Here is a 27,980-nt window from a genome sequence, read left to right as displayed (position 1 = left end):
TTTTTTAGCCTCCGGCTCACACATTTTTGTCTCAGCTCAGGAAGGAGGGCTCCAGAGCAAACTAATTTATGCAGTAGCCAAATCGCTTGCTCACAACTTTAATGCCAGTAGCTCACAAAGTAGAATTTTTGCTCACAAGACTCCACAGTTAGACCCCACCACCCCAAGATGCAGGGCTTTTGCCACCTTAGGCTGATGTACAGCTGTGCCCTTCTTAGTACCAGGCAGAAACACAATACAAGTACCCACCCTTGCTCATTAAAATACCAACAGAGTAGACCCATAATGATACTAAACTAAAGCAGCTTAACATACGTGCATATAATATTTATCATCATTAACTATTTAAAACACACTTAATTACTCAGGGTTTTAAAATATTTATTCTTACTATCAGCAGTATTTTAAAACTCAAACAATAAAATCATTGTATTTAACCAACAATGCCACTATGAAAGCGATGAGCACATGTGCACTTTAAAATTTGGGAGTGGTGGGGAGAGTCAAAATGGCAATCAAAGTATGCCCGCTGTTCTCAAGCTGCGGCAAAAACTTAACTAACAACCAGACCAAATAGTGAGGCAAGCCAAAAGAATTTTTCCCCCTCAAACAATAAAATCATTGTATTTAACCAACAATGCCACTATGAAAGCGATGAGCACATGTGCACTTTAAAATTTGGGAGTGGTGGGGAGAGTCAAAATGGCAATCGAAGTATGCCCACTATTCCCAAGCTGCCGCAAAAAGACCAAATAGTGAGGCAAGCCAAAAGATTTTTTTCCCCTCATGAAACTACCCATGCAAGCTACCTGCCCCTGGAAGCCTGGCATTTCGAGCTAGCAGCAGTAAACAATTAACAGCCTAAAAAAAAAATACCACAGAGAGCTAAACAAGACAAAACCCAGAGACCACCCTCCAGCAACAACCCAGTACCATAGGGGCACGGTCGATGCAAGCCCTCTCAGCAGTCCTTGGTGAAACAGAGAGCTGCTCCATCAACTCTATGAGGAACCCTTTAGCTTGCCGAACAACCAGCTGATGGGATCGCAAAACAGCTGATGATCCTTTTAAACAAGCTGAATACCTGAAGAAAAAAGGCTTGCAGGCCACCGTACAGCAGCACGTGGTGCAATCTAGCAGCAGTTGAAGCAGAAGCAGCAAGTCAGTGAGCTAAAAGCAGAGGCCAACTGGCTGTGTGGGCTGTTTAAATAGTCCATCAGGCATCGCAGCCCTCAGGCAACACATGGCCTGATGTGGCAGGCTGTGAGCGAAGTGGCCAGCCCCCTCATTACATTGCCGGAGGGCACCATGAGGCAGAAACAAGCCTCCTTTTGGTTTCCCCCACCTCCTGACCCACAAACAATGGTGTTTAAATAGTCCATCAGGCATCGCAGCCCTCACACAACACATGGCCTGATGTGGCAGGCTGTGAGCGAAGTGGCCAGCCCCCTCATTACATTGCCAGAGGGCACCATGAGGCAGAAACAAGCCTCCTTTCGGTTTCACCCACCTCCTGACCCACAAATAAGGGCGGATGTGAGTCTTGGTCATGCTTCTTTGGAATACACTCCGTAGAGACGTTCACCTTGTCTGTATAGTGTCCTCTTATGGGGACCGGATCAAAAATATTTTATTCTCATCCCTGATTGATTCACATGCAAAACTGGGTCACAGGAAATAAATTATAGTACAGGAATTTCCTTAGGTACTTCTGGAAAGTGAAGAAAGTACATTTGTATCTGATACTCATAGATCTTTTTCTTTCCATAATTGATGTGTTTGTGGACTTTGGGATCATGGCCTTTCCTTGTAGCTCAGACCTACTCAGTTCGTGATCCACTAAGATGCACACAACCCATCAGCCATGTCTGACAAAGCAGAGAGGGCTCAAAAGACCTGCTTGTGACACATGCCTGGGAGTGCAAGAACAGTGGTCTTGTTAAGAAGCCAGCATGGCTGATGTGATGCACTTGGTTTGGAGAGCCACAAGCTATGCCGTTCTGTTCAATGTAGTTGCAGGTTTTCTTTTAGCCAATGCTAATGAACAGTCACCCTTTGAGTGTGTGTGTGTGTGTTAAGTGCCATCAAGTTGCTTCTGACATATGGCGACCCTATGAATTAATGACCTCCAAAACATCCTATTGTTAACAGCCTTGCTCAGGTCTTGCCAACAGAGGGCTGTGGCTTCCTTGATTGAGTCAACCCATCTTCTGTTGTGTCTTCCTCATTTCCTACTCCCTTCAACTCTTCCTAGCTTTGTTGTCTTTTCCAGTGACTCTTTGCTCACTCTTTGAGGTCCCCTTTTATCCTCATTGTAACCAGAGCCCCAAAAGTCATGCCACTTGGCTTTATGAGAAGGTGTCATTTTTTTGGATGGCCTCTGAGTTGGTGTCATTTTTTTGGATGGCCTGAGTTTCACTTACATGTTCTTCCATTAAAAGCAATGTCCTTATATGAGTGGCCTTATCTGTTCCCCGTGCTTTCGAGTGAAAATAAAGTCGCATTCTCAGTTGATATAAATATTTCCATAAAAGATACATTGTTGTATCAAAGGTCATCCTGTCCAGGTGCACCTCCTTTTGTTTTTTTCCCATTTAATTATTCCATTTAATTATTATGAGTTCCTTCAGGCACTGCTGTGCTGCAGAAACCAGAGCAGAGTTCTCTCGATATCCAGCGTTGCATGACAGAGGCCTGGTAACTTTTCCTAATTTTTTTAACCATGTCCTGCAGGCTCCTTAAATTGTTCCTCCTTCTCTTCCTCTCCTACCATTCTTTTAGGATTAACCATGATGTAGCATTTGGTCTGCCACGATGCTGACACCATGACTTAAAGCTGATTTTGATACCCTGGATATACGTAATCATGGTTAGCACTATTCATGGCATACCAGAGCACTACACCGTGGCTTATGCTGAAAACTGTAAAGATTATTTTGGAATCTTTGGGATTGTTAAAAAAAAAATCTGCTTCCAAAAATTAATACAATCAGTTTATACATGGCATTTATACTCTGCCGTTCCGGGAAGACTCAAGGCAGAGTCTCTGCTTCTTTCAAATCTTAGTGTGCTTTGTCTTTCATCTTGTAATTCGACTAGTTTACTTAACTTTCTAAATTGCACTATTTCCTAAACTCAAACTATCCATTCTTCAGTTAGACAGTTTTGGATTTCTTCCATTTTTTGGTTGCTGCAGTGGTTTTGTGGCCATTCAACAGACCTAGCAAAACAGTTAAAGAGTTGTCATTGGTTCTCATAGTTTGTAATTCATTCTCAGTTGTTTTTCTCACAATTGTTTAGCACCAAGCGTATTAGTTATGTCCATGGTCTAGGTAAGAAATCAGCTGATAGGAAATTGTTGGAAAACAACCAGAAATTGCTGGGAAATAACCAGTGAAGGCAGCAGCAAAATAAAAAGAGAAAGTACACTACACTCTCAAAGCCTGGTAAAGCAGAAAACCCGTATTCTTCACCCTAGAGGTCAAAAGGGCTTTAAGATCTACAAGCTTCCCCAATGGCCCTGCTTCTAGAAGGTACCAATGTTGCTTCTGACAAAGAAGGCATCCAGAACACTGGCCTTCTGAAGTTCTTGATGTATGCAGGGGTGTTGTGCATATGGGAGAAGAAGTGGCCTGTTTGAACAAGGGCTTCCAATTTGTCTTAAACTTACTGCTAGGTCCACCATTTGATCCTGCGTGTTATAGTTGTGTATATATAACAGTAATCTAGAAGGGAGTCCACCTGTCCAGCTCAAGCCTTGGTGATGAACCCACCACCAATACACCAGAATCCCTAAGTTATGCAAGTGAGGAACTCCCTCATAATTTCATCCTTCAAAACTGTAGATAACAATAACTAGCCTTTCTGTCATGCAGAATACTTCACGTGTTTAGCAGCCCTATAAAGAGGGCTGGTGTTTGTTGGGAGAAGTGGCCTACATTCAGGACCTAACACAAGGGAGTGGGGGAGGGGATGGGAAGGCATTTGTGTTGCAAGTTTGTACCAAGCCCAAAGAAGGGATGCTTAGGCCTTGACTAGTTAACTAGTGAGTTTGTGGGTGAAATGAGTTTTGAACTATGTATTATGTTTTCCTTTCTCCAAGGAGCGCAGTGTGGTGTATATGGTTCTTCCTCTCCCCTTCAATCCTCACAAGAATCTTCTTGAGACATGGTGACTGGTCCAAAATTACCAGTTGAGTTTCCTAGCTGTGTGGCGTTTCAGCCCCATTCTCCCTGATCCTGGTCTGACATGGTAACCACTCCATTATGTTGCTGGCTTCAGTTAACTTCCCAGGTCACAGTTCCTAGCATCCTGAATTATCTCCCTGTGATACCTTGAAAAACGTCTGCTGGAAAGACAGAATTCGCTGTTTTCACTCATGCCGATGCAAGAATTTCTCTTCTCTAACACTACCTGTAAGACACCGCATCGCATAAGCAGAGCCTTGACCTTAACATCAGGATAATAGTGTGGGGCTTTTGTTAAATGGGAATGAGAGAGACAGTAGGAGACTGCCAAGAAGCATGCCAAGTTTACATTCCTGAGAGGGCAGCCTTTTTCCTGTAGGGTTTGTAGGAAGGGGACCAATGCTTTCTGTCAGATAACGACAGCAAAATAATTCTTCAGAGAGGAAGTGTGGAAACAATATTTATCTTTTGTCTTCTGTTTTAAATGCTTTTTAGATTATTTGATTGTTATATCTACAAAAGCCTTTATTATCTTTTAGCATCATGTAGGTGTGTGTGTGTGTGTGTGTGTGTGTGTGATTTCTCTTCCAGCATTAGAACAGAGGTATCCCCTTGTCATATAACAATTACATATTGGAGTTCTGAGAGAGCCAAATGAGAAAAAAGCTTTACAAGATTTTAGAAAATTTTAACCAATGCTCTTGGCAGATCTTCACATGCTAAGAAGCTATTCAACATGCTAACAAGCTATATGCTGACACAACCTTGAATAGCTTGTTAGCATATGAGGAACATGAGTTCCATAATAAGATGACTTTGAGGAAGAATCTGATTATTTGAAATGGTCTACGTAACTGGATGGGTCCATTGGTTGCGGTGCTGCATGAGCTCCATGAAGATACCAACCTGTTGTAAAATTAACAAGGGGTTTGTTTTACTATTTTGAAGAAAACAACTTGCTGTGAAATTTACAAGAGACTTTTCACTTTGATATAGACATATTGCTGCATGAGTTCTATGAAGAAAACAACCTGATGTGAAATTAACAAGGGGTTTGACATTTGAAGAATTGCTGTGAAATTAACAAGAGACTTTTCACTTTGATGTGTGATGGACTATATGAATATAACTGATTATGACATTGGAAGTGGATAATTAATTTGCATATATAACTAAGCATTACAGTGTTGTGGTTTTGGGGTTTTTTTACTCCTCATACGACAGCAAGACCCACCTTATTAATGCTCAGTTATAAGATGTTACATTGTGTAAGTGAATTGTGATAATAGTAGAGACTTGGGTCTTAAAAAACTCACAGCTCATTACTCCAAGTTGTTTTAAGCAACTATGTACTTAGGCAGTCCATTTAGTGTGTGTTCGCTCCCCTTGCCAAGACTCCTGAGCAGTTCCAGGACTATTAGTTCAGAATGTGTTTGGAATATTTTAAAAACCATTAATCATCCATTAGACCGCAGAATGTTCCCTTGCCGCTCTTTAGCCATTAGACCATAAAATTGCCATTTGAAGTCCTGTGATATCAGGTAAATACATCATTGAAGATGCCAGTAAATGTACTGTTAAGGTCTTCTGATCTCTGGTCTATAGTTTGACCTCATAGGTCAGGTGCCATCAACTAGCATCCTCTAGGCCAGCTCCCACTCACTGAAAGATACCCTCCCCCATTTGTTAATCCAGCGGCAAGAGTAAAGTATGGAAGGATCAAGTATTGTATTCATGGCATTGTCAACTGTCAAGAGTGCCTATCTGACTTTTCCCCCCTCTGTCTTCTGATGCTTCCTAGTATTATCTAAAGGATATAGACCTCACAATGACCTCTATTCTACCACTCTGCTCAACAAAATGTTAAGCCTTCCTCCAGTCTAAATAGACTATCTCAACATGTGGTTGTTTAACTGAAGGAAGAGTTAGTTACTTTGAAAGCTCCTCAAGCTGAGGAAGGCTTCTTCTAGTTTTGCTGAGCAGAGTGATAGGAGAGAAACCATTATGTCAGCAACTGGCATACCAGCTAGTCAAATCACCATAAGCACATTAATATTAATCAGAGTCTCTTAACAACTCAATCCACAAAGTTTGCCATTGTGTAGAGACCGCAAACCAGCATTTCTTTTCCATGCTCAATTAAGCAAAGAATACAAGACAAGGGGATGCCATAGCTTCAGATTACTGTAACTCGCCCAAGTCTTCTTGACTGCTGCCATGTCAGAGGAGGTTTTTTTAAGCAGGTGATCCACTTCTGGCCCTTTCTTCTTCTCTTCCTTTGAAATAATTCTTTTAGGCATTCTGTATCTCTTGCTATTGTAATGTCTGGTGCAGGGACAAAAGTGGAACAACACAGAATAGGCAATACCTAAAACACAAAATAATGTGGGACGTTTGTGCAATGCAAGTGTTAAGAAGCCTAATACATCAGTATTAAGACATCTTACATAGATTTTATGAATCAAGGTGTACATGGTTACTCTTAAACACAATTATGAAAATTGTACCAAGTTAATTTAGTTTAGTTTGAATTTGGTTTCATATACTGAAGAGGGCTCTTGTACAGCTTAAAAACTTGTTTAGTATATCAGTGTCCTTGTGTTTCCCAAATCACAAGCACATGATTGTTTTCCAAAAAGGGGGTGGGGACAAGTCTAGGTTCATGAACATCTGTGATTGGAACTCTCTAGGAAAAGAAATTAAAACTTTCCTCCCAGTAGTCCTTATAAGTCAACATTTTGTTAGGGCACTGCATGTCTGATACACTAGTTCACTATTTTTAAGCTCCATAAGTAACATAAACATCTGTTGTAAAGTCACAGACATTTTCATGAATTTGCCCATGGACAGAATTCCCACTAAAAAGTATTTTGAAAGATCATCCTTCATCAGTGGAAATGGGAAACCAGGGAGTAGCAATATTGTTGTGCTTTGCTTCTTCTCCACCAAGGATTCCCTTGAGAGTACAGCTGAGCAATCTGTTTTCTTTTATAAAAAAATAGAGAAATAGGCCCTATATTAATCTGGGATTACAAAATACCAGTGAGATACCCATCAAGGACTGGGAATTTTTGAATTCTGCAGCTTGATCCCTCTTGACATTTGCAATCTTGGATTTTCCATACATGCAAATAGCAGAGAGGATAGAGCAAAAGGCATATGGCTGTGCTCTGAGATACCTTTTCCCTTATTCTCAAGGAAGTAAAGCACCACAAAACATTGTGGTTGGTATCAGTATACTTTCCTCTTAGTTAACATTATTAATGGTTTTGTCATGGGAAAGGTATCAGGGAGGTGTGAGAAGAGGATCCTGGCAAAGAAAAGCAGCCTGAAAGGTGATATTCTAGAAGATGTTTCCTTTATTTATATATAACTTCAAAATCATCAGATTATAGTTTATTATAATTATGACCTGAAGAAAAAAATAAGACTTTTTTTGGGTGGGGGATAAACCTACAGATATTTTACAGAGCGGTGAACTTTGTTGGATCTGAAGGTATTTCTGAGTCTTGTTTTTTCTCTGCTGATATACCTACCCTGTTTCCCCAAAAATAAGATATAGGTACAGGTTTTCCTTTGTATGAGTTTATGTGAATAAATACATTGCAATATATTTCAGAGCTATACTTTGTGCATATATATTAGATGTAAACAGCATATATATTAGATTTAGTTTCCACAGAGATCATTTTAGGAAAGTTCTGCTTAATCAGTTTCCTCAAAGGCTTGAAGAGCAGTGGCTGGCCACTGGATATAGTCTGATGGCTTCCCTTTTAGCAACTCTCCTCTGTTTTCTTATATGAAGTAAAATTGCCGATGATTCACACCCTTGTTGTGCTGCCTAGACTTAAAATTGTTACTGTGGCACCACTTTTCTTTTTAAGTTCCTGTGTAAGCTGTAGAAACTTATCTGTTTTCATTGCTTTTCTTCTTTTTTATAATGAGAAGGTAAGAGGCAAAAAAAAAATCTGGATACTCCTGTACTCCCATTTCCCTAGAATATCATGCTTTTAAAGCCTGCCACTGCTTTGCTTTGGATTACGATTCCTCATCATTAGTCTTCCATTAGTTTGCAAGGTATGCTCATTTGACATTTTATCTATGCACGCACCCAAAGCACCTGAACAAAACAAGCAGTGGGTTGTTTGATAAGTCAAATTAACCTTTTGAATGGATCTGAATGTAAAATTCAACAACAGTATGTATATAGATAAATTTGGCCTCTGAGGACACGCTGACCTTATTTTTTAAGCATTCAACCATCACACTTGATGGAGCTAGAATTCCCTACCGTCATGCCATTCTTTCAACATCTTTCATCATGTGGCTTTTTTTCCAGGTAACTTTATTTTTAGCTGTTTTGCTTGAAAGGCTTAAGACCATACACAGCAAAAAAAGTTCTCATTTTACACCTCACTGCCTCTGTTCTTGTGTATTTATGTTATTTATTTGATCCTAATCTCAGACCAACTTATTGTCCAATTCCTTTTTGCAATTAAATAAGTAAAGAGTAGAAGACACTGTAGGGGAGTGCAATAGCTCAGAGGTTAAGATGCTGAGTTGCAGACCGGAAGGTTGGTAGCTCAGCAGTTCAAGACCCAAGTGCCGCGTGACACAGTGAGCTCCCATCTCTGACCCCAGCTCCTGCCAGCCTAGCAGTTTGAAAGCAAGAAATTGCAAGTAGATAAATAGGTACTGCTTCAGTGAGAAGGTAACAGTATTCTGTGCACCTCGGCATTTAGTCATGCTGGCCACATGACCATGGAGAAGTCTTCGGACACCGCTGGCTCTTCTGCTTGGAAACAGAGATGAACACTGCCTCCTAGAGTCAGATTTGAGTGGCTTTCAAGCAAGGCAAACCTTTACCTTTAAAAGACACTGTGCCTTTAAAGTAAAGCTACCTGGATGAATAAATTCTATCCCTGGCAATGCTGTTGACTCCACTGGACCACCAAAGGAAGAGTTTAGTACACAGAGGCCTTACTGAAGTATTAATGCTGTTACCTGGAGGCCACCAAAAGCTATTTCTTTATTTGATGTGGTGGGCCAACATTTGAAAACCTCTTGCCAACCTCAGGCCAATAACAGGTTTTGACCTGACAACCAAAGGAATGTTACACAGGGATTTACCCTGTATGCCACCCACGGTGGAACTCTGGCCAAAGGAGGGGAACTGCCAGCATTTTTATCCCAACAGCATCCTGAACAGCCTACTCTCACCAAGGCTTGGAAGCAGGGCTGGCCACAGTTAGTACTTGGATGGGAAGACTGGGGATACTATGCAGAGAAAACAATGGCAAACCATCTCTGCTTATCTCTTGCTTTGATAACCCCATTGTCCTGGGGTTACCATGAGTCAGTTGTGACTTGACAGCACATGGTTATTAGACTAGAGAAGGTCAGCTGCCAGTCCACAACACCTAAAACCTTGCAGATCAGTCTTGCTTACTAGCCTGAGCATCTAGAAGATTCTGTTCTTGCTGGCCCTTAATGGTTACGGCGACTACTTTTTCCTTGTCTTGCCCTAAACTCAATACAATCCAAGTCTGAGAAGAGACAGCCGAATTATGCAGCAGCCTATATTGTGATGCACTTGCATAGGTCTGCTGGACTTGGACCACTGATCTGAACCAGCAAGGCACCTCTTATGTCTCTATGCTAATGGTGACACTGGCATGGAGATCCTGTGCCATTGGGGCTGATAATACGCACAATCCTGTCAGCTCCTTATCCTTATTTAGATAGCACCTTGTACCTTTCATGAACACAATAGTGAATGCTGCTATCTGGAAATATTCCATATTTATCGGAAATGGAAGCAAAAGACATAAGCAGGTTCTCTTTTTGCCATTTTTCTATTCTCCATCATAAACTTCCAAGGCTGATTTCATCAACAGATTTGGGGGGGGAAATGCATGGATTTCTATGTCTATTTTGACCCTTGTATTATCTTTAACAGTCCTTCACTTAGGCAAGTCCTAATAAATGATGATTTCAAATTAGCCTATATTATTTAAAAATTATACCAGTTCTACATATATAAAGAAATTGCCACAATAATTTGTCCTGGAAAGAACAGTGGGGACAAAATAAGTATCATGTAGGAGAATCTGTCTTTGGATTTCCTGATGTTCTGAATTAATTTTACTGGAAAGCAACGTCTGGGGACTGCTAAATAGATCATAACAGCAGCTCTGGAGAGGTATTTAACCATTCCCCTTTACCACAGTATTTCATAAATCCCACCCTCTCCACAAAGCTGTTGTTAGCTTCACTGGGAAAAAAGACAGATGATTTGCCTCGTTTTCCCAATAAAGCTATCCACTGTGTGGTATAGTGGTTAGGGTGTTGAACTAGGATGTGGGAGATGGAGGACTGAAGCCCACTGCCACTGAAGCTTGCTGGGTGAGCTTGGGCCAGTGACAACTTAACTTACCTCGCAAGATTGTCATGAGGATAAGATAAAAAGGGGAAAGTGTCGTATGCCACTTGGAGTCTCCATTGGGGAGAAAGGTGAGATATAAATGAAGTAAATAAATATCAGCAGCTTCAGAGGTGTGTTTTAGATAAGAAAAATGGGGCAGGTGGAAAGGGTTAAATACCTTTCCATCTTGTCGCTTCCAAACATCTGGAGTTCTGATAATGGTTCTTCCATGGCTCTTTCCCAAGTTTTGGCACTCATTAAACATACCCATCCTGAAGTTATATTTCCAGTTAATAAGGCCAAGCAAACTAGCTTTCAAGAATAGGCATGAAGAAAGCTAAGTTTAAATGACAAGTGAAAATTATAAGAGCAAACCTTTTTACTCTGTTGCTGTCAGCTACGCTGCCATGGGGGTTGGGGAGCTCGGTCTGTGTCTGGTTAATTGCTACTGCATTCCTTTCTGTGTTTTTTCTGCTTTGCGCCGCAATGCTTATCTATACAGATGTGCAGGAGGGAGTTATATTGTCTGGGTTTTTCCTAGGTGCCGTGGGAGAGTGTTGGTTCTCAGCTTTAACTATGTAACGTTCTCCAAGCTTTATCCCGCGCACGGGAGGGTGCCTAATTGGCCAGTGTGCTGGGGGGGGGGTGCATACGAATACCCTATATCCTATTATGCCCATAGGGCCGCCATCGTTCTTAACAGTGCTTATGTTACTGCATCTATAGCTCTGCAATAAAAGTATTACCATTCCTGAATGCGTGTACTTCGTTGTTGGCTGTGGGTTCTGACAGTTGCAGCCAAAACAACTGTCTTGTGGCTCCTTAAAGACTAGAAATGTTTTGTGGCATAAGCATTTGCGCCAAAACATATGACAGAGACCACAGCCCTCTTGTGAGATGTAAATTGCAATTGTTATTGCAATTGTAATTTAGATTGGGGCCATGGAGGAAGGGAAGGAGGGATTTCACCCTTCACAACCCAGTCAATTTCAGTAATTGAAACTGGGATCCCAGTTACTGTTATTGGCCATCTCAATTGTTCATTAAAACATGAAAATTGTAGGAAGAACTATCACAAAGGAAAGCAATTGAGAGGAATGTATTTCTTTGTCAGCACATTATTTTAAGGAAACCCAACATAACAAGATAAGCCAAATATATATATTATGCTCAAGCCTGTTGCCACCAGTTCTGAGAAAAGTGTCATCTAAACAGATTTTGCAGCACTGTCAGTATTACGTAAGATGTTTACATTAGAATATTTTCAGATACGAGTTCCAGGTATGTATAAGACTTGGTAATTTGTTGTATTGCCTACCAAAGGCATGTATATGTGTTTGTATGAGAGAGACAAAATATACTTGGTGCGTGTGAGAAAAAGTATATATGTGAGAATGGGGATCCAGGTACATACTTCCACCAATTCTAAACCGGGCAGTCTGATCCCCTTACCTTAGAAGATTTCACATTGCTGACCAACCTCAAGATTACCATTTACTATTCTTCAGCAATTCTTGACAAATTTAAAAAACTTTGCATGCTAAAAGATGCTGGTACACACAAAGGCATCTGAGGCCCAATTCATTATGTTCTCCCCCCACACACACACACAGAAAGGTTGTTTCTGATGTCACAGTCAGTCAAACAACTGCATTATCCATGTGAAAAGTATTAGCAAACCAGATTTGAAGAAATACAGTTTAAAATATTACCATTCCACTTGCACAAGCCAGGCATTTTCCTCAAAGTGTTTGTCGTTGCATATAATTACTCTGTGAATAAACATTGCCTTTTGATGGTGATGGTGGTGATGGTGACCTTTCTTTTTGTCCCCAAGCTAAGCTTATAAATGGAGAAAAAGAGAGAAGTAATAGATGTTTGTATCCTAAGCTACTCACACTGTATCACTGGGTAGGTCCTCCTTTGAAGGCAGATGGTTGGCGTCAACACAAGGGAAGCCAACAAAAGAGAGAATGGATGGTTCTGTACACTTTTCTGTTGAGTTACAAAGGCTGACGGTTACTGACTTGCTCTCTGAGTTAACAAAGTAGGTGGCTGTTCCTCTGAGCAAGTTCTGAGAAGCTCTTTTTCCTGCCTCCATGCCTTATAAAACACTAATCCTACAAGGTGTCACCAGATATATATATATATATATTTAAAAAATCAAATGAAACCAACATGAAATTAGGGTTGATCAGCAACAATAAGAAGCTTCCTTAGGGTATTTTTGCAAGGAAGTAGGTAGGACCAAGTGTCTTTTAAAGCACAGTTACAATTGCATATGGGAGTGGGGAATAAGAAAGACAGTAAGGTTTAATCTTTCTGCTTCTTTGTTATTCTAGGGACCTGAAACTGGACAATATTCTTCTGGATGCAGAAGGTCACTGTAAACTGGCTGACTTTGGAATGTGTAAAGAAGGGATCTTGAATGGAGTAACTACTACTACCTTTTGTGGAACACCAGATTACATTGCTCCAGAGGTATCACACATTGTATTTAAATGCATGTGGAAGTACTTTTACAGTACATTTGTAGGAAAGATCAGTTCATATCCTGTGGCATTGCTGCCAGATTCCTTCCACATGGTAATCTTGTACATGTTGTAGACTTTGTAACGGTAGCCCCACAGGGCCCAGGATAATACAAGTCTTCACCACATGATATTGTAGCAATTCCCATAATTTCTGCAACATACTTTAATGTTTTAGGGATTATAGGAATTGATACAATTCCATGTTCAGCTTCTGCTTGATGTATTGTTAGTTAAATCAGTACACATGTGAAGAGTCCATTCTGCTGAGAACTGGGGTGAGAAGAAAAGCTGATCCAGGGCAAAGGATTCTCAAGGTGAAGGAAAAATCCAAACTGAAACCAGCTGTGTCATTAGGGATCCAAGGCAAGGGATTCAGTGACAGGGTGAAAGTTTGGGAAATAGGCCAACCATGAAGATGGGAAAGGAGGTCAAGGTGGAAGGATGAGGTGCAGGAGGGTCACATCTAGGTAGAAATAGAAGTTGAAATATGGGCATACAGCAGGATGATTTAGGTGGACTGATTCAGTTAACTGAGAGGCAGGCTGGCCTGGGCTGCTTTGACAAAGGCTGAGCAGTGGCTTGATGACCTTCCCTAGGCTAGCAGTTGAATGACTGAGGAAGTCTGTAAAGTGAAGAGGGTTCTGGCCGCCCCACTTCCAGCCCTCATTCAGCCAGGAGGAGGCAGGAGAAGAGGGAGGGTAAGTTGCTTCCTCCCCGCCTCTCCCCACCCCTGCCTGCCTGGGGCCAGGGAGGGCCTTGGCGGGGGTTAATCGCACTCCCGCCGGCCTTGCAGGTCCACCGCCGGGCCCCTGATGTCAGGGGGTGTGGCATAAGCTAATGAGTTATGCTAATGAGTTCCCCTAGCTCTTTTCTACAAAATGACCCCTGTTGATAGCAAATAGGATTATTTTATCCAGGCCGCTGGCAGCTAACTCAGAGGAACTTTAGAGGTGTGCAAATACAGGAGATTGGGGGTTAGAGTTGCCGATTCCCCTCAGCTTGCTGGTGGGGGGATTTGGGGGGGCATTCCGAGGATGGGTGGGGACATTGCATGATGCCCCTGATGTGATGATGTCATGCGAAAGTGACATCATTATATCAGGGACATTGTGCAGTGGCACCCTGCATTTTGGGCAACACTCTATGGATTATTTTGGCCTAAAACATAGAGTTTTGCCCCAAAAGCAGAGCATGGCTGCACAACATCCTGGCGTGATGATGTCCCTTCGTGCGGTGATGTCCCTGTCTGGGGGCAGGGTTTCCCCCGATGGCCAGCTGGCCGGCAGCAGGCAGAAGCCCAAAAAATCAGGGGAACCACCACCTAGACCAGGGGTCTGGCAACCCTACTGGGGGGGTAGCAGCCTTGTTTGCAACAACTGGGGCAGGGCTTCCCCTGACGGCGAGCTGGCTGGCAGCAGGCAGAAGCCCAAAAAATCAGGGGAACCGCCACCTAGACCGGGGGTCTGGCAACCCTACTGGGGGGGTAGCAGCCTTGTTTGCAACAACAGGAAATTTTCTGTAGGGTATAAGCATTCCTGAGTCAGAAAAGAAATTGGTCATTGCCATCACATGTGCAAACCAGCCCAATTATTAAATGTGTTTCAAATAAACTTTGAACTAAATGAAACATTCCAATAGCTATGCCATAAAAAAATAATTCTAAACTGTTATTCCAGCATTTAGCTCTTTTCTGTAACATGTATCTATTATGCCTATCCATGTTCACATCCATATGGCAGCAGGATGAAGCTGCCTTTTCCTACTAACATTTCTTCTGTATGTCTCTGTGGACCAACTACACTTTTTCTAGTTGCTCACTTGCTTAAGGAGGCCTATTTAGCATCTGCTAAAGCCAATTCCTTTTCTATGGAGGCTCCCATCTTGTGAAGCAAGTACCCCAAGTGAGGGAGGCATCAACTTTAGAAGTTTACAGGAGGCACTACAAGATTGCTTTATTTGCATGGCTTTTGAATGGGGTTTAAGCTAGCATTTTCCTGGGAAGAACAGTAAATGCTTATTTTGTGTATTTGTGTAATTGTAAGCTGCTTTGGGCCAAAAGGGAAAGGCAGAGCATAAATATGTAAATAGAAAAGATCAATCATCCCTTGTTGGCTTGGTAGAGTGTACTGTTTACATAGACATAGAGGACAAGGTATGCTAAGTATATGTTACAATGGATTTCTGAAGAACTGTAGCAATTTACATGTTTTAAGGGGCAGCAAGCTCTAGAATGTGACACTTTTTCAAATAGCAAAGAATGGGAAGTTTCTGACCAGTCTGTCAATCTTGCTTTTTCTGTTTCTCTTGATTTCCCTAACAGATCCTCCAAGAGTTAGAATATGGTCCTTCTGTGGATTGGTGGGCTCTGGGGGTTCTTATGTATGAAATGATGGCTGGTCAACCTCCCTTTGAAGCTGATAATGAAGATGATCTTTTTGAATCCATTCTTCATGACGATGTGTTATATCCAGTGTGGCTTAGCAAAGAAGCTGTTAGCATTTTGAAAGCTGTAAGTTGGGCTATCTCTCTTTTTTTCCCCTACTTAAAATTGAATTTTCCTGCAGTAGTTTAAGAACAACCACCACTGGGAGTTCAACTACAGTTCAAAGTGCCACTGTCAGTATAATGGGGTCTGGGATGAATTACACTTCTTGTGGGAAAGGGACAAGAAGTTTGTGTTCCTTGCAGTTGTATACTGTATAAATGTATGCTCTTGAGAGTCACATTTCAGGAAGGAAAAAAAACTCTCAAGCAATCTGAGCTGTCTTACGGGTCTGATATAGCACACTGTGCGGCTGCGTTAGTGGGGAAAAGATTATGTAATTAAAGAAACACTGTCTATGTGCTTTTGTTAGGCCCCTATCCAGAACATACTGAGCATTCTCACGGTCCAATCCTAAACTGGTTTATTTGGAAGAAAGCCACAATGGGTTGGATTCATACTAATGTTGCCATGGGCACAAGAATTTCCACCCACAGGCACAATTTTCCTGCCTCTCCCCTCTTGCAGCAGCCTAATATGCTCCTCCACCATATTCTTGATTATTCTGTTATTTAATAATAACATTAAAAGGTCATATTCAGTGCCATTAAACTGTGGTCAGTAATTTGGCACACAGTATTCCATCCTACTTGTGAAAAGAGGAAATGATTCTTCATGGAATATTCTTCATACACTAGTATCTGGAGGTCTCTCAATCTATCACAAGCATGCTTGTAAAAATATTATAAATTTAAAATGTGTATGTTTAAACAAAATGTTTATTAAATTAAAATTACATGCACACTGCTTCAAATCTATACAGCTAATTCTCAACCTGATCCTAGAGTGTGGATCAAAAAATCCGTGTTTCTGCGGCAGGGATGGATGGGAGATTTTCCCACAAACTTGGGGAGGTTCCTGGTTTGCAGAAAAAACTGATACTAAAAAATGGTACCATTAGACCTCCTGAAAATCTTAGAAGCAATGTCTGTAACTTACCCAAAGATCTCAGGAGCCATTTTGGAGCTTGCTAGGCAACTGACTATGGCTTGATTAGTGTGGGTGGGAGACTGAAAAGGGGAAGATGGAAGGGGGAGAGTAAGGGAGGTAAGCTAAAGAGGGAGAAAGCCGAAACGAAAGGTTGGTGGGACAGAAGAAAATGGAGATCCTGCAGGAGAAGGGGAGGCAGGAAAGCCAAAGGTAGGGGGAGACAGCTAAAGGTGTGTGGGTGGGGGAGTGGGAAGGAGAGCAATGCAGAGAAAGGAAAGAGACTAAGGGAGTTGCCAGGAAGAGGGAAAGAGGGAAAGTGGAAATGCTGAGGGGAAATACAGGGGAAATGAGATCCTCCACCAACCATATTGGTGTATTGTAAATTTACACTAACCCAAACTGGTATTAGTTTCTTGGCTCCTTACAAGGGCTCTTGGGAACTCTGGTTCTTTGGAGTTGCTGAGGATTCGCTCTCAAAGATTTCCAGCCCTCTTACAAAGTTGCAGTCAACAGTTGTTGACTTTGTAAGAGCTTTGTGTCCTTGACACACGTTCAACTGGACTGGAGCCCTAGTTTAAATTTTATCAAGGTTTAGGAATTTACTGCTGCTAACATTTGAAGCAACCCTAACTCCATTGATTTCATTGAGGGGGAACATCCACATATTGTTTTAGATCTTAATCATGATTCAGCTGAGATCAATAGAGTTACATCATATGGGAAGAATCCTGCTGTAGTGCATTTAGCCCTTCCTCCAATAAAGAGCCACTTTTTGCTATAGTTTCAGGCTTAGCTCAGTGTTTGAAACTTGTGCCCTTCATCTTGTACTTCTGTTGAATTCAGTTAACAGGAGGGCAGGAAGACCAGAGGAAATGTAGGGGCGTCTGTGTACTTGACTGCCAAATATTAACAAGGGATTAGCTTTGGAACGTTTGGTTTCCTCACATTGTATTCTTAAACGTAGATTTTGTTCTTCAGGCACTGTAAATCAGAGCTCTACCAAGATTTTAAAAATGCAGTTTTAAGTAGCTTTTGCAGAATGTTTGTTTTCTGTTCAACCTTATTTTCTGTGCAGTATTTTGCAAATTTGCAAATCGTCTTAAAATTTCTCTTTCTAAAACAAAAACAAAGCTAAAATCCTTTCAGTCTTCCTATTAATTTCAGATTTTTATTGTCAGCCTTGAAGATCAAGGCTTGTTACAGCCTTGAAGGTCAGGAAGTATGTTATTAAAATGACTAAACTTAAGAACAAAAGAACATAAGAAGAGTCCTGCTGGATCAGACCAATGGTCCATCTAGTCCCCCATCCTGTCTCACACAGTTGCTAACCAGTTCTTCTGTACAGCCAACAACAGGACATAGAGGCCAAGTCCTTCATAAGAACATCAGAAGAGCCCTGCTGGATCAGAGCAGTGGTCCATCCAGTGCCTCTGAATGTGGTGGTTCCCCTCAGTAACCATGGCTAGTAGCCACTGATAGACCTGTCTTCCATGAATCTATCTAATTCCCTTTTAAAGCTGTTTATTCCTGTGGCAGTAAATTCCATATCTTAATCACTCTCAAAGTAGTATTTCCTTTTGTCTGTCTTGAACCTAATGCCCTTCAGTTTCTTTGGATGCCCTTGAGATCTAGTATTTTGGGAGAGGGAGAAAAATTTACCTTTGTCAACTCTCTCCACCCCATGCACAATTTTATAAACTTCTGTCATGTGCCCCCTTGGGCATCTCTTTTCTTAATTGAAAAGTCCTCAACTTTTCAGTCTTTCCTCATAGGGAAGTTGCTCCAACCCCCTCATCATCTTGGTTGCCCTCCTCTGTACTTTCTCCAGCAATGCAGCATCCGTTTGGAGATATGGTGACCAGAACTGTGCACAGTATTCCAAATGAGACTGCACCATAGATCTATACAGGGGCATTACAATATTGGCCATTTTATTCTCAATCCCTTCTGTAATAATCCCTAACATAGAGTTTGCCCTTTTCACCACAGCGGCACAATGGGTTGACACTTTCATTGAACTATCCACTACGGACCCCCAAGATTCTTTCCCTTCTCAGTCTCAGCAAGTTCAGACTCCATTAGCCTATACCTGAAGTTGGGATTTTTTTTGTCCCAGTGTGCATCACCGTACACTTACCAAGACTGAACTTCATTTGCCACATTGTCGCCCCACTCACTCAGTTTGTGAAGGTCCTCTTGGAGCTCTTCACAGCCAGCCTTGGTTTTCACCCTCCTGAATAATTTTGTGTCATCTACAAACTTGACCACTACACCACTCAACCCTAGTTCCAGATCATTTATGAATAAATAGTCCCAGCCCCAATACCAATCCTTGTGGGACCCCACTGCTTATTTTTCATAACTGTCCTAGAATTTTTTGGGGGAAATTAAGCTTTAGGTTTGATTAATGTCAGAGCACGTGTATTGCCTGCAAAAGACTCCAGATTCAAATCCTCAGTATCAGCAACTTAAGTATCTTAGATAGCTGAACTATAAAAGTTCCCCATCTCTGGCCCTAAAGAGACATTGTACATCTACTACCAAGAGTAGACAGCAGTAGGCTCAATGAAGCATGACGGCTTCAAAAGGGAATTAGATAAGCATATGGAGCAGAGGTCCATCAGTGGCTATTAGCCACAAGGTATAGATAGGGGCTCTGGGGCAAGTGATGCTCTGTCTTCTTGGTGCTGGGGGGGTCAACAGTGGGAGGGCTTCTAATGTCCTGGCCCCACTGGTGGACCTCCTGATGGCACTGGTATTTCTGGCCACTGTGTGACACAGAGTGTTGGACTGGATGGGCCTTTGGCCTGATCCAACATTGGTGTCTCTTATGTTCTTATGTTCTTATGATCTGGCTCAACATAAGTTAGCTTTATATGGTTGCATGTGTTAACTGTATTAAAGGAACTTGTGCAGTGGGCTTTTCCCTTAGCAAGCCTCACAGGCAGATGGCATCACCCTGAGTCAGGTATAATATTCATCATAGTGTTTGGCAGAAAGAATGGAATGGTAGTTTGTCTTCAGGTCTCTCTGTGTGTGTGTCAGTTGTGAATGCAATAAACAAATGTTTGAAAACACATGCATCCTACTGCTATACTCATCAGACAACTGGAAACATTTGTACTCAATTGCTGTGTAATGTGGGAAATTATCTTATTTGGCCTGAGAAAGACTCTGGAACCTTGAGTATGTATTCTTAGCTAAGTAGTCAGATAAACACAGGTTCTTATTTGCTTGCAGACTGCAATGACAAGGCAGCAAGGAGCACCAAAAATACCACCCTTCAGGGAAGCATGTCCTTCAGCCGAATACCTTGGAAGGCCTTCCTTCCTCTTCCAGAACCTTGGCCTACAGCTCTTTAACAACCTCTTTGGTACAATTTACCACCAGTTAATCAGTGTCTGGTAATTAATATCCAGTAAATTTGTGTTTCCTCTGTAGTTCATGACAAAGAATCCAAATAAACGACTTGGTTGTGTGGCATCACAGAATGGCGAGGATGCCATTAAACAGCACGCATTCTTCAAGGAAATTGACTGGGTTCTTCTAGAACAACGGAAAATCAAACCACCCTTCAAACCTCGTATTGTAAGTAGCAATCTGAATCTGAGCGTGTGTGAGTGAGAGAGAGAAAACTTGCCTGAAAATGTCAGTGGTGACTTCCTTTATGCTATTGAAACTGTAATATTATTACAGAACTGAAAAAATCAAAGTAGCAAAAAATAGGCAGTGTGCCAGAAATAGTAAGGCTAATGGGTACGTCAGAGGTGAGTCTCAGAGTCATGAGTACAAGCTCAAGAACTCATTTTTATGACAAACTCAAGAACTCATTGAATCCTCTTTGCTCCAAGTGAGTTCTCACATGGTCACTACTGTTATCATTTGAAAGCCTCACCATATAAAACTGTACAGTTTTAAAGGGATCAGGCATCCCTGACCATCACCTTTTATCATGCCATGAGAGGAAAAACAGCTCGTTATATGTTGTGCCTCACTCATCAAGCATTCATCTAAATGTGGGAATATACCTTCAATATCTAAGGATATCTGTGGCTGAAAACTATTCCTCATGCTGGAATATGCATTCTTTCCAAATATAAGGCAGTAGTCTTTGAATAATGGAACCATTGGACTGTATGCTTTGAGGACCATGTTCCTGAGTTGTAGTATATACATTATTCATAAAAATTAATAGGAAGTCAAAAAGAATTCATAGTGGTCCACTTGAAGGGCGCATATTTGGAATACTTCGATGTGTGTTAAACTGGCTTATCTATTGGCAAACCATCCAAATCCAAGCAAAAACTTTTCAGATTTCATTATTCTCCTGTCAATTTAAATTGTCCTTATTTCAACTTTAATTTATCTAGTGGCAGTTTATCAGTTTTGTGGAACCTGGTGTTTAGACGTCATGCCCCAATATCCTTTTCCCCATAGAGCTGCCAATTGTGCAGATGATTACATTTTGTTCTTTTTTTTAAAAAATGAGTTTTCGAATACTTTGTTCTTCTTTGAGTTAGTTCTTCTTTGTTGCACTGCTGGTGGGGTTTTTTCCTTGTTAACTGATGAAGATTCTAAATTAGAGCAGTAATGATTTCAGCTCATAGGGCTATGAAAACAGAAGTCCACTAGAGGCTTTTTGTAGACCAGTGCTACAATCCGTCTTTCTGTTTCTGTTGAGTATGAGTATCTCTGGTGATGAAGTATATGTCCATCTGTTCTTAAAAAGAATATGCAGTTGCTCTAATAGATGTAACCTGAAAATATTCCAGGTTTTAAAAAATATATTTTTGCTTCCATCATTCCTTACCTTAGGGCTGGCTGATGCATCATTTTGACTGTGTCATGAAGTAATGACTTGCGTGTAACAATGAGATTAATCACCGCAGATAGAACTTTTAATATTTCCCTGTGTACAGCACATTAGAGGCAGTTCTCACTTTCCGTTGACAGCCAACAACTGCAGAGTAATCGAATGACGAGAGAAGTTAAGTCTGAAGACAGACTGTTTTGAATGGGGTGGAAGGAGTTTGAACCCACATTCTGGAACATGTTGTTATAGCAGTGGCTGTGTATTTCAACCACTTTCACTGTACTTAAAGCATTATGTTTGTGTTCAGCCTCAATCATGTTGCTGCGTTCTCACCACATTTCTTGAACAATCAACATTCAGTGTTTTCCATCTGTTATTTACATACTGTATTCTTCACACTTGGTTTTATTTTACCAGTTGGTGTCATTTGATTATAAGCAAAACTGTATCCTGTATTGGTGGTTGTTCTATTCTAACTCTCTCTTGTGCCTAAGTTTGTCAGAAACGTTTTGGTAAAAAGAGCAACAGGAGTTGAATGCAGAGAGAACTCACTTGTTTTGCTCTGTAATTGTTTTCTATTTTTCCTATACCAGATGATGATGAGGCATGTCATTTCCTGGCACTTATCCAAAAATTCTTTCCCCTCTAGCATGATTTCTCGTTCTTGTTCACTTGGTAAACTTAGTCAAGGTTGGCACGGATTCCAGCCTTGCCAGGCAGGAGGGAAATAGTGCATGAAGTTGAAAGTGCAACACTTCTGTACATTTGTCTGTTGCTTCAACATCCTGCACCTTGAATGGTTGGACACAGAAGTGTCTGTGTACTTCCTCCACAGCCATGGGAGATCTCTCTGGTGACAGAAACTACTGTACACTGTTGTCTGCCTCTACTGGACTTGATCAGCACCTTAATTCCAGTCCAAAAAAGTAAACCAATACACTGGAGCACACTTTTGCTTCCCACAACCCTAATAACTGTTTCTTCAGGATCCATGCTGGCTTCTTGCTCTCCATATTTATATCCATATCCATATCAATATCCATATGGGGTGGTGTATTTGATCACTACCCGCCACACAATATTCTCTTTCATTACTCCTTCAAGAACTAGGAGAACCCATAAATGACTTTCTGAGAAAGGAAAGGAAGTAACAGATACTTTAGGGTCTTACAGTGAGATGGAACAGGATGGAAAGCCGGTGTCCCTGAAAATACCAGTGTGGTATAGTGGTTAGATTGTTGGGAAGAGACCAGGTCATTCAGCCTATGTTCTATGGGCCATCCAGTCTCTGTTTGAACTATTTCATGGAATTGTTGTGATAGATTGTTGGGAAGAGACCAGGTCATTCAACCGATGTTCTATGGGCCATCCAGTCTCTGAACTATTTCATGGAATTGTTGTGGGATTAAAATGAAGAAGGGGAGAACTCTGTATGCTACTCTGAGCTCCCTGGAGGAAGGATGAGGTTTAAAAAGACAGAACATGAATTCTTCAACCACCACTCTGTTCAGTTTGTCTGAGTGTTGTTCCACATAAAGCACACTAAAAACAACAGTTGTATGGAATATCTGTCTGGAAGTGAAGACAAGGTTGTTTATTTGAAACTCTTGAACAGGTGGCCTTGGATTGATATAAGTGATACGAGGTCCCACAGTTGTTGTAGGCCTTTTTCACCAGCCATCTTTCCTATCCAGGTTGATGCTCATAGGTCAAGCACAGATGTCATTGTATCTTCTACATCCAATTACACTGTTTCAAGATGTTCTTCTTTTCTTTCCCAGCCACTGATAATCATGGGGCACAATCAGTCCTGTCATGTGGTCCTGCAGTCTTGGGCTCTAATCCCAAAGAGTTAGTTGTCCTTAAGTTGGGACAAAAAGTCACAACTAGCTGAAAGTCCTGCGAATTTTGATAGAGTATAAGTTGCTTTTTGTGGGTCAGGCATTTGCTCTTCATCGCCCCCAGGTTCCCTACCCTCTCATCAACCAGGCACTTCAGGGCCTCAAGTAGTAGGGTATACCAATCATAAGATTCCACCTCAGTGTTTGAATTGCATTTGTCTTTGCCAGCTATTGATAGATACTAGTGAAATGAACCGCATATATTTAAAAGATGTGTTCCCTTTGTATTCATTGGTAAGTGGTTTTTCATGGATCTTGTAATAATTGAATGAAGTCCTCTTTCTTCAAATTCTCAGAGCCATTTGGCTTTGAAACAAAGGTGGACCTTACTTGCCTTGCTAGTAACATTTTAACTCTTAACCACTCAAAAATTGAAGACCAGGAAGTCCAAGATATTCTTTTTTCCCCATAAAGTTAGTTTCAGGTGGGTAGCGGTGTTAGTCTGTAATAGCAGAACAACATTCAAGTCCAATAGCACCTTAAATGACCAACCACATTTTCCTGGGTATAAGCTGTCATGAGTTAAAGCTCATTTCATCTTTCCTTAACATTGTTCAAAAGTTTAGCTTTGACATGCACTTCTTAAAAAAAAAAGAAATAATCTTATTTTTAAAATAATATCTTTTAGTAGAGAATTGCTTTCTTTGTATTATGTAACTTCAGATTTTCCTGATATAGACTATTCGGATAGTGTCAGATTATTACTAAATATTTAGGTGTCTTAGAAAAGAGTCTTAAAACAGCTTACATGCCATGTTAATGCTATTTAAACTTTCTGGGACTCTTGTTCTTGACAGTACAGTTGTGATGGTGTAAGTGGGGCCAAGTCTTGAGCTTGCATGTAATGTATGTACTAGGCTGGGCTATGTTTTCTCAGACTCATCAGCTGCTATGTGGAGAGAAGGAGAAGTCAAAAGCAGAGAGGCAGCAAGCTGAAGGGGCTCTGTAGCCATCAAGAGCAGAGAGTCTCCTACTTCCAGTTTGGTGTAGTGGTTAAGTGCGCGGACTCTAATCTGGGAGAACCAGGTTTGATTCCCCACTCCTCCATTTGCTGCTGCTGGATGACCTTGGGCAAGCTATAGTTCTATCAGAGCTGTCCTTGAAAGAGCAGTTCTCTCAGAGCTCTCTCGGCCCCACCTACCTCACAGGGTGTCTGTTGTGGGGAGGGGAAAGGAGTTCGTAAGCTGCTCGGAGACCTCCTCCTCCTCCTCCTTCTTTGGACCAGCAAACAAGCCTGATATCAAAACTTTTTGCTCTCATGTAGGGCTGTCAACAGGCCCAGAGAAAAATGTCTTGTCTCCTTAATAAAAGTCTAATATGTGGAAATGGACAGTTGAAGCTGTTCAAGGCATGGAGGTAAAGAAAGCCACCTGGCCAATAACATCCCATTAAGCTTCTATTAAAGAGACAGGACTTGGGTATTTGACAATTCTACTCTCATGAAGTGCCACATCATTCACATGTAAAGAGGATTCTTTGCTGGTACAGTTGGTCTTCCTGCAGTTTCCCTACTTAGGCCTCTGCCACACGGCAAGGAAAACACAGGGAAAAGAGCGGCTTTTAAAAGCCACACCAAAGTTGAGATGCCGCGGCAGGATCCCACGGATCCCCTGAGCCATGGCGCGGTGCTCCCCGGCACGATCAGATGCCAGGGAGGAAGAGTCGGATGGGAGGGGGAGGCTGCCGGGGGCCGGGATGCGCCGGCGCAAGGACGCGCCGGCCGATCCCACGGCCCAGTTTGAGGTGCTCTACTCGAAAGAACCACCTAGGTAGGTGGTTCTTTTTTAGTGCGGGTTTTTGGCGGGAGGGACGGATCGGGGGCGGGCAGGCAACGATTCCCAGATGTTGCCGTGGGATCGCGCCCATTTGCTCCGCCCCCATTCCGTCCCGCTCCCGGCCCAAAACGCCTCGTATGAACAGGGCCTAAGATGCCCTCTCAGGTTAAAGAGATCAAGACCTACTGCAGGCTCAAGTCATGCCGAGTTTACCTGTGGAAGATCTCCAAGACCTTAGTCAGACTGGAGATTGAATAAAGAAAATCTTGCACAGCAAGGAACTAACTCACAAACAGATGAGTATGGTAGAACTTAGCTAGGACAGTTAGTCTGTGAGTGTTAAGGACAGGATCAGGAAAGCAGCATCAGAACCAGCTTGCAATTATATCTTTCAGGACAGAGAGCCAGTCTGGTGTAGTGGCCAGCCCAGTATGTTGGACTAGAGGACTAAGAGGACCTGGAATCAAATCCCCACTTTGCTATGAAGCTCACTGAATGATCTTGGGCCAGTCAATACCTCTTAGCCTCACCTAACTCACAGGGTTGTTGTGAGGAGCGGGGGGAGGATGTGCACTGTCCTTTGCTTCTTGGAGGAAGGTCAAGATGAAAATCCATTTTAAAAATTCCAAGCCAGCAATTTGTGAGCCACAAAGCCCCACACAGTCCACCAGCAGCACTGGGGCCTGCCAGATGCTTAACAGCCTTCTTGCTTGATCAGTCCTTGGCAATCAGCAAAAACAGCTTTATAAAGATGCTATCATATGTGGTTTCTGGGCTGCATTTGGCTTGATGGGTCAGAGGAAAGGGATTTGGGGGTTGCTAGCCCCTTCTGCTTTTTAGGCTATCGTGCTCTTACCTTTGTCACAGAATGAAAGATATTTTTATCCTCTTGCCTGAATGAAATTGTAGTTATCATAGCCTTGTCTATCATTGTTGCATTCTAAACTCCTGTATGTTTATTTCCTTCAAATCTGTCCATGTAGTTTTCTCGCTCCTTGTAAGTCTTGTCTTAAGGATGCCAGCAATGTGTTTGACGTTCAAGTTTGTGCTGCAGCAAAGGTTTACATTTGAATAGCCCCAGCACCAGAACAAAATTTCAAAAGTAGCCAGTATGCATTCCTGAGAAGTGCTGGCAATTAATGCACAAGTTCTTTCTTTTTACAGCAAGAACATAATTTTTCATAAAGTTTTCACGATGCATTTGAAAACTGTCCAAGTGTTTTTCCACACGCATAAAAATTCACAAAACATGTGCGAAATAAAAATATTTTCACTAGAGTGACTTGGGCAGACGAATCTGTATATCAGATTCAGCTGCACTTTGGCAAGTGAAGGCCTTTGTTGTGCAGAAAGGTGGCATAGAAATCAAATAATTAACAATGTGTCAGTGGATTGCTGTAAAAAAATCAAGTGTTTGGTTATTTTTTTTTTAAAAAAATACCCAGTGTTGCAGCAGGTACCAGTTTGTAAAGCAATGTGGCTGGAATCCTTAAAGAGGGACTTTCTTTCTGGAGACAACATTTTAAACAGAAATAGACCTTTGGAAAATTTGCCATGTTTTAAAACTTTATTTGCTGATGAGCCAAAACATTTGTGCATTTTTAACTTGGGCTTTCTGTTCTGCTGCTTTGAAGTCATAATTTTGCACAGGCAAATTTCTTACTGGACCTATCCTGGGTTTAGGATTATGACTTTGCAGTTTTGTTGTGGCAAAGGAATCCCTTCTTAAAATACAGTATCCTTCAATAATACTTAACAGAAACACCAGAAATTATTGGCCAAGTAAATTTCTTTTTGTGTGAATGTTCTCTCTTTTCAAGTTTGCTTCAGTGTGAATGTCCCTCTTTAAGGTAAGGCCTACACTATGGGGAAAATGTTCAGGTAGGTCCGTTTTTAGGCCTATAACAAACCTGAGGTGTCCCTCCAGTTTCATACTATATTTCCATTCACTCATCCAGGTGCATGGCAACTGGCGTTTAGCAAGAGGGGGATGCAAAGGGCTGTACTGCATGCAGTTGCATGGAATGTATTTGGCTCAGATCAACTTTGGGCAGTGAGGTCAACCCATGTACCATTGTACAAAACACAATTTCATTTATTCCCAACCTCCCTTTGTATCTACATGGATTCCAGCATCATGAAGTTCTTCTCATGACCCAGTCAATGTATCAAAAATAATGCTGTAATTTGTTCATGTCTACATAATGCTTGTTTAAATATTTAAGAGTATCCACTAATGTAGTTCCCAAACTGTGACTATGAGAGAATTTTTAGCGTCCCATATAAAATATGTTAGGTGTCTAATTAGCAGCACGGAGGGAAAGCAGCATGGTATAGCCTGATCTCATCAGGGCTTGGAAGCTAAGCAGGGGTCAGTACTTGGAAGGGAGGCCACCAAGGAAGACTCTGCAGAGGAAGGCAATGGCAAACCACCTCTGCTCCTCACTTGCCCTGAAAGCCCCTTGCTGGGGGTCACCAAAAGTCAGCTGCGACTTGACAGCACTTCACACACAAACATAATTAGCAGCTCCTAAGCACACAGTTACAAAAGAAGCTGCTGTTTATACTTCTGAGTGACATGCCTTGTTCCAATCAAGCTTCATCTGGGGATAGGCGATCCAGCAGTGCCTCTGCTTTGGGAGTGACCAGGGCTTTTTTTGTAGAAAAAGCCCAGCAGGAACTCATTAGCATAACAGGCCACATCCAACACCAGAAACTCATTAGCATATTAGGCCACACCCATGACACCACCGTTCATTAGCATATTAGGCCACACCCTACACCTTGCCTTGGCTTGCTTGGGCGCCCCGCAGCTGCAGGGACCCGGGCAAGCCGGCCCTTGGACAGGCTGGGGGGGGGCTTTTTAATGGCCCC

General features: G+C 41.8%; 1 protein-coding gene across 1 annotated transcript in view; it reads left to right on the top strand.

Annotated features, from left to right (window-relative positions):
• Positions 1-27,980, top strand: part of LOC107125702 (protein kinase C epsilon type) — a gene marked incomplete at its 5' end in the record, with an annotated part of 54,737 nt that overhangs the window by 11,414 nt on the left and 15,343 nt on the right. The window contains 3 exons of the mRNA XM_015429154.1: positions 12,954-13,092; positions 15,466-15,654; positions 20,059-20,205. Of these exons, the coding sequence (XP_015284640.1) occupies positions 12,954-13,092; positions 15,466-15,654; positions 20,059-20,205 (475 nt within the window). The remainder of the gene's footprint in view (positions 1-12,953; positions 13,093-15,465; positions 15,655-20,058; positions 20,206-27,980) is intronic.

This window comes from Gekko japonicus, unplaced genomic scaffold (genome assembly GCF_001447785.1).
Source record: "Gekko japonicus isolate JY-2015 unplaced genomic scaffold, Gekko_japonicus_V1.1 scaffold2484, whole genome shotgun sequence".
NCBI classification, from domain to species: domain Eukaryota; kingdom Metazoa; phylum Chordata; class Lepidosauria; order Squamata; family Gekkonidae; genus Gekko; species Gekko japonicus.
Note: the sequence above shows the minus strand (reverse complement) of the source record. Positions and strands in the feature narration are given on the sequence as shown.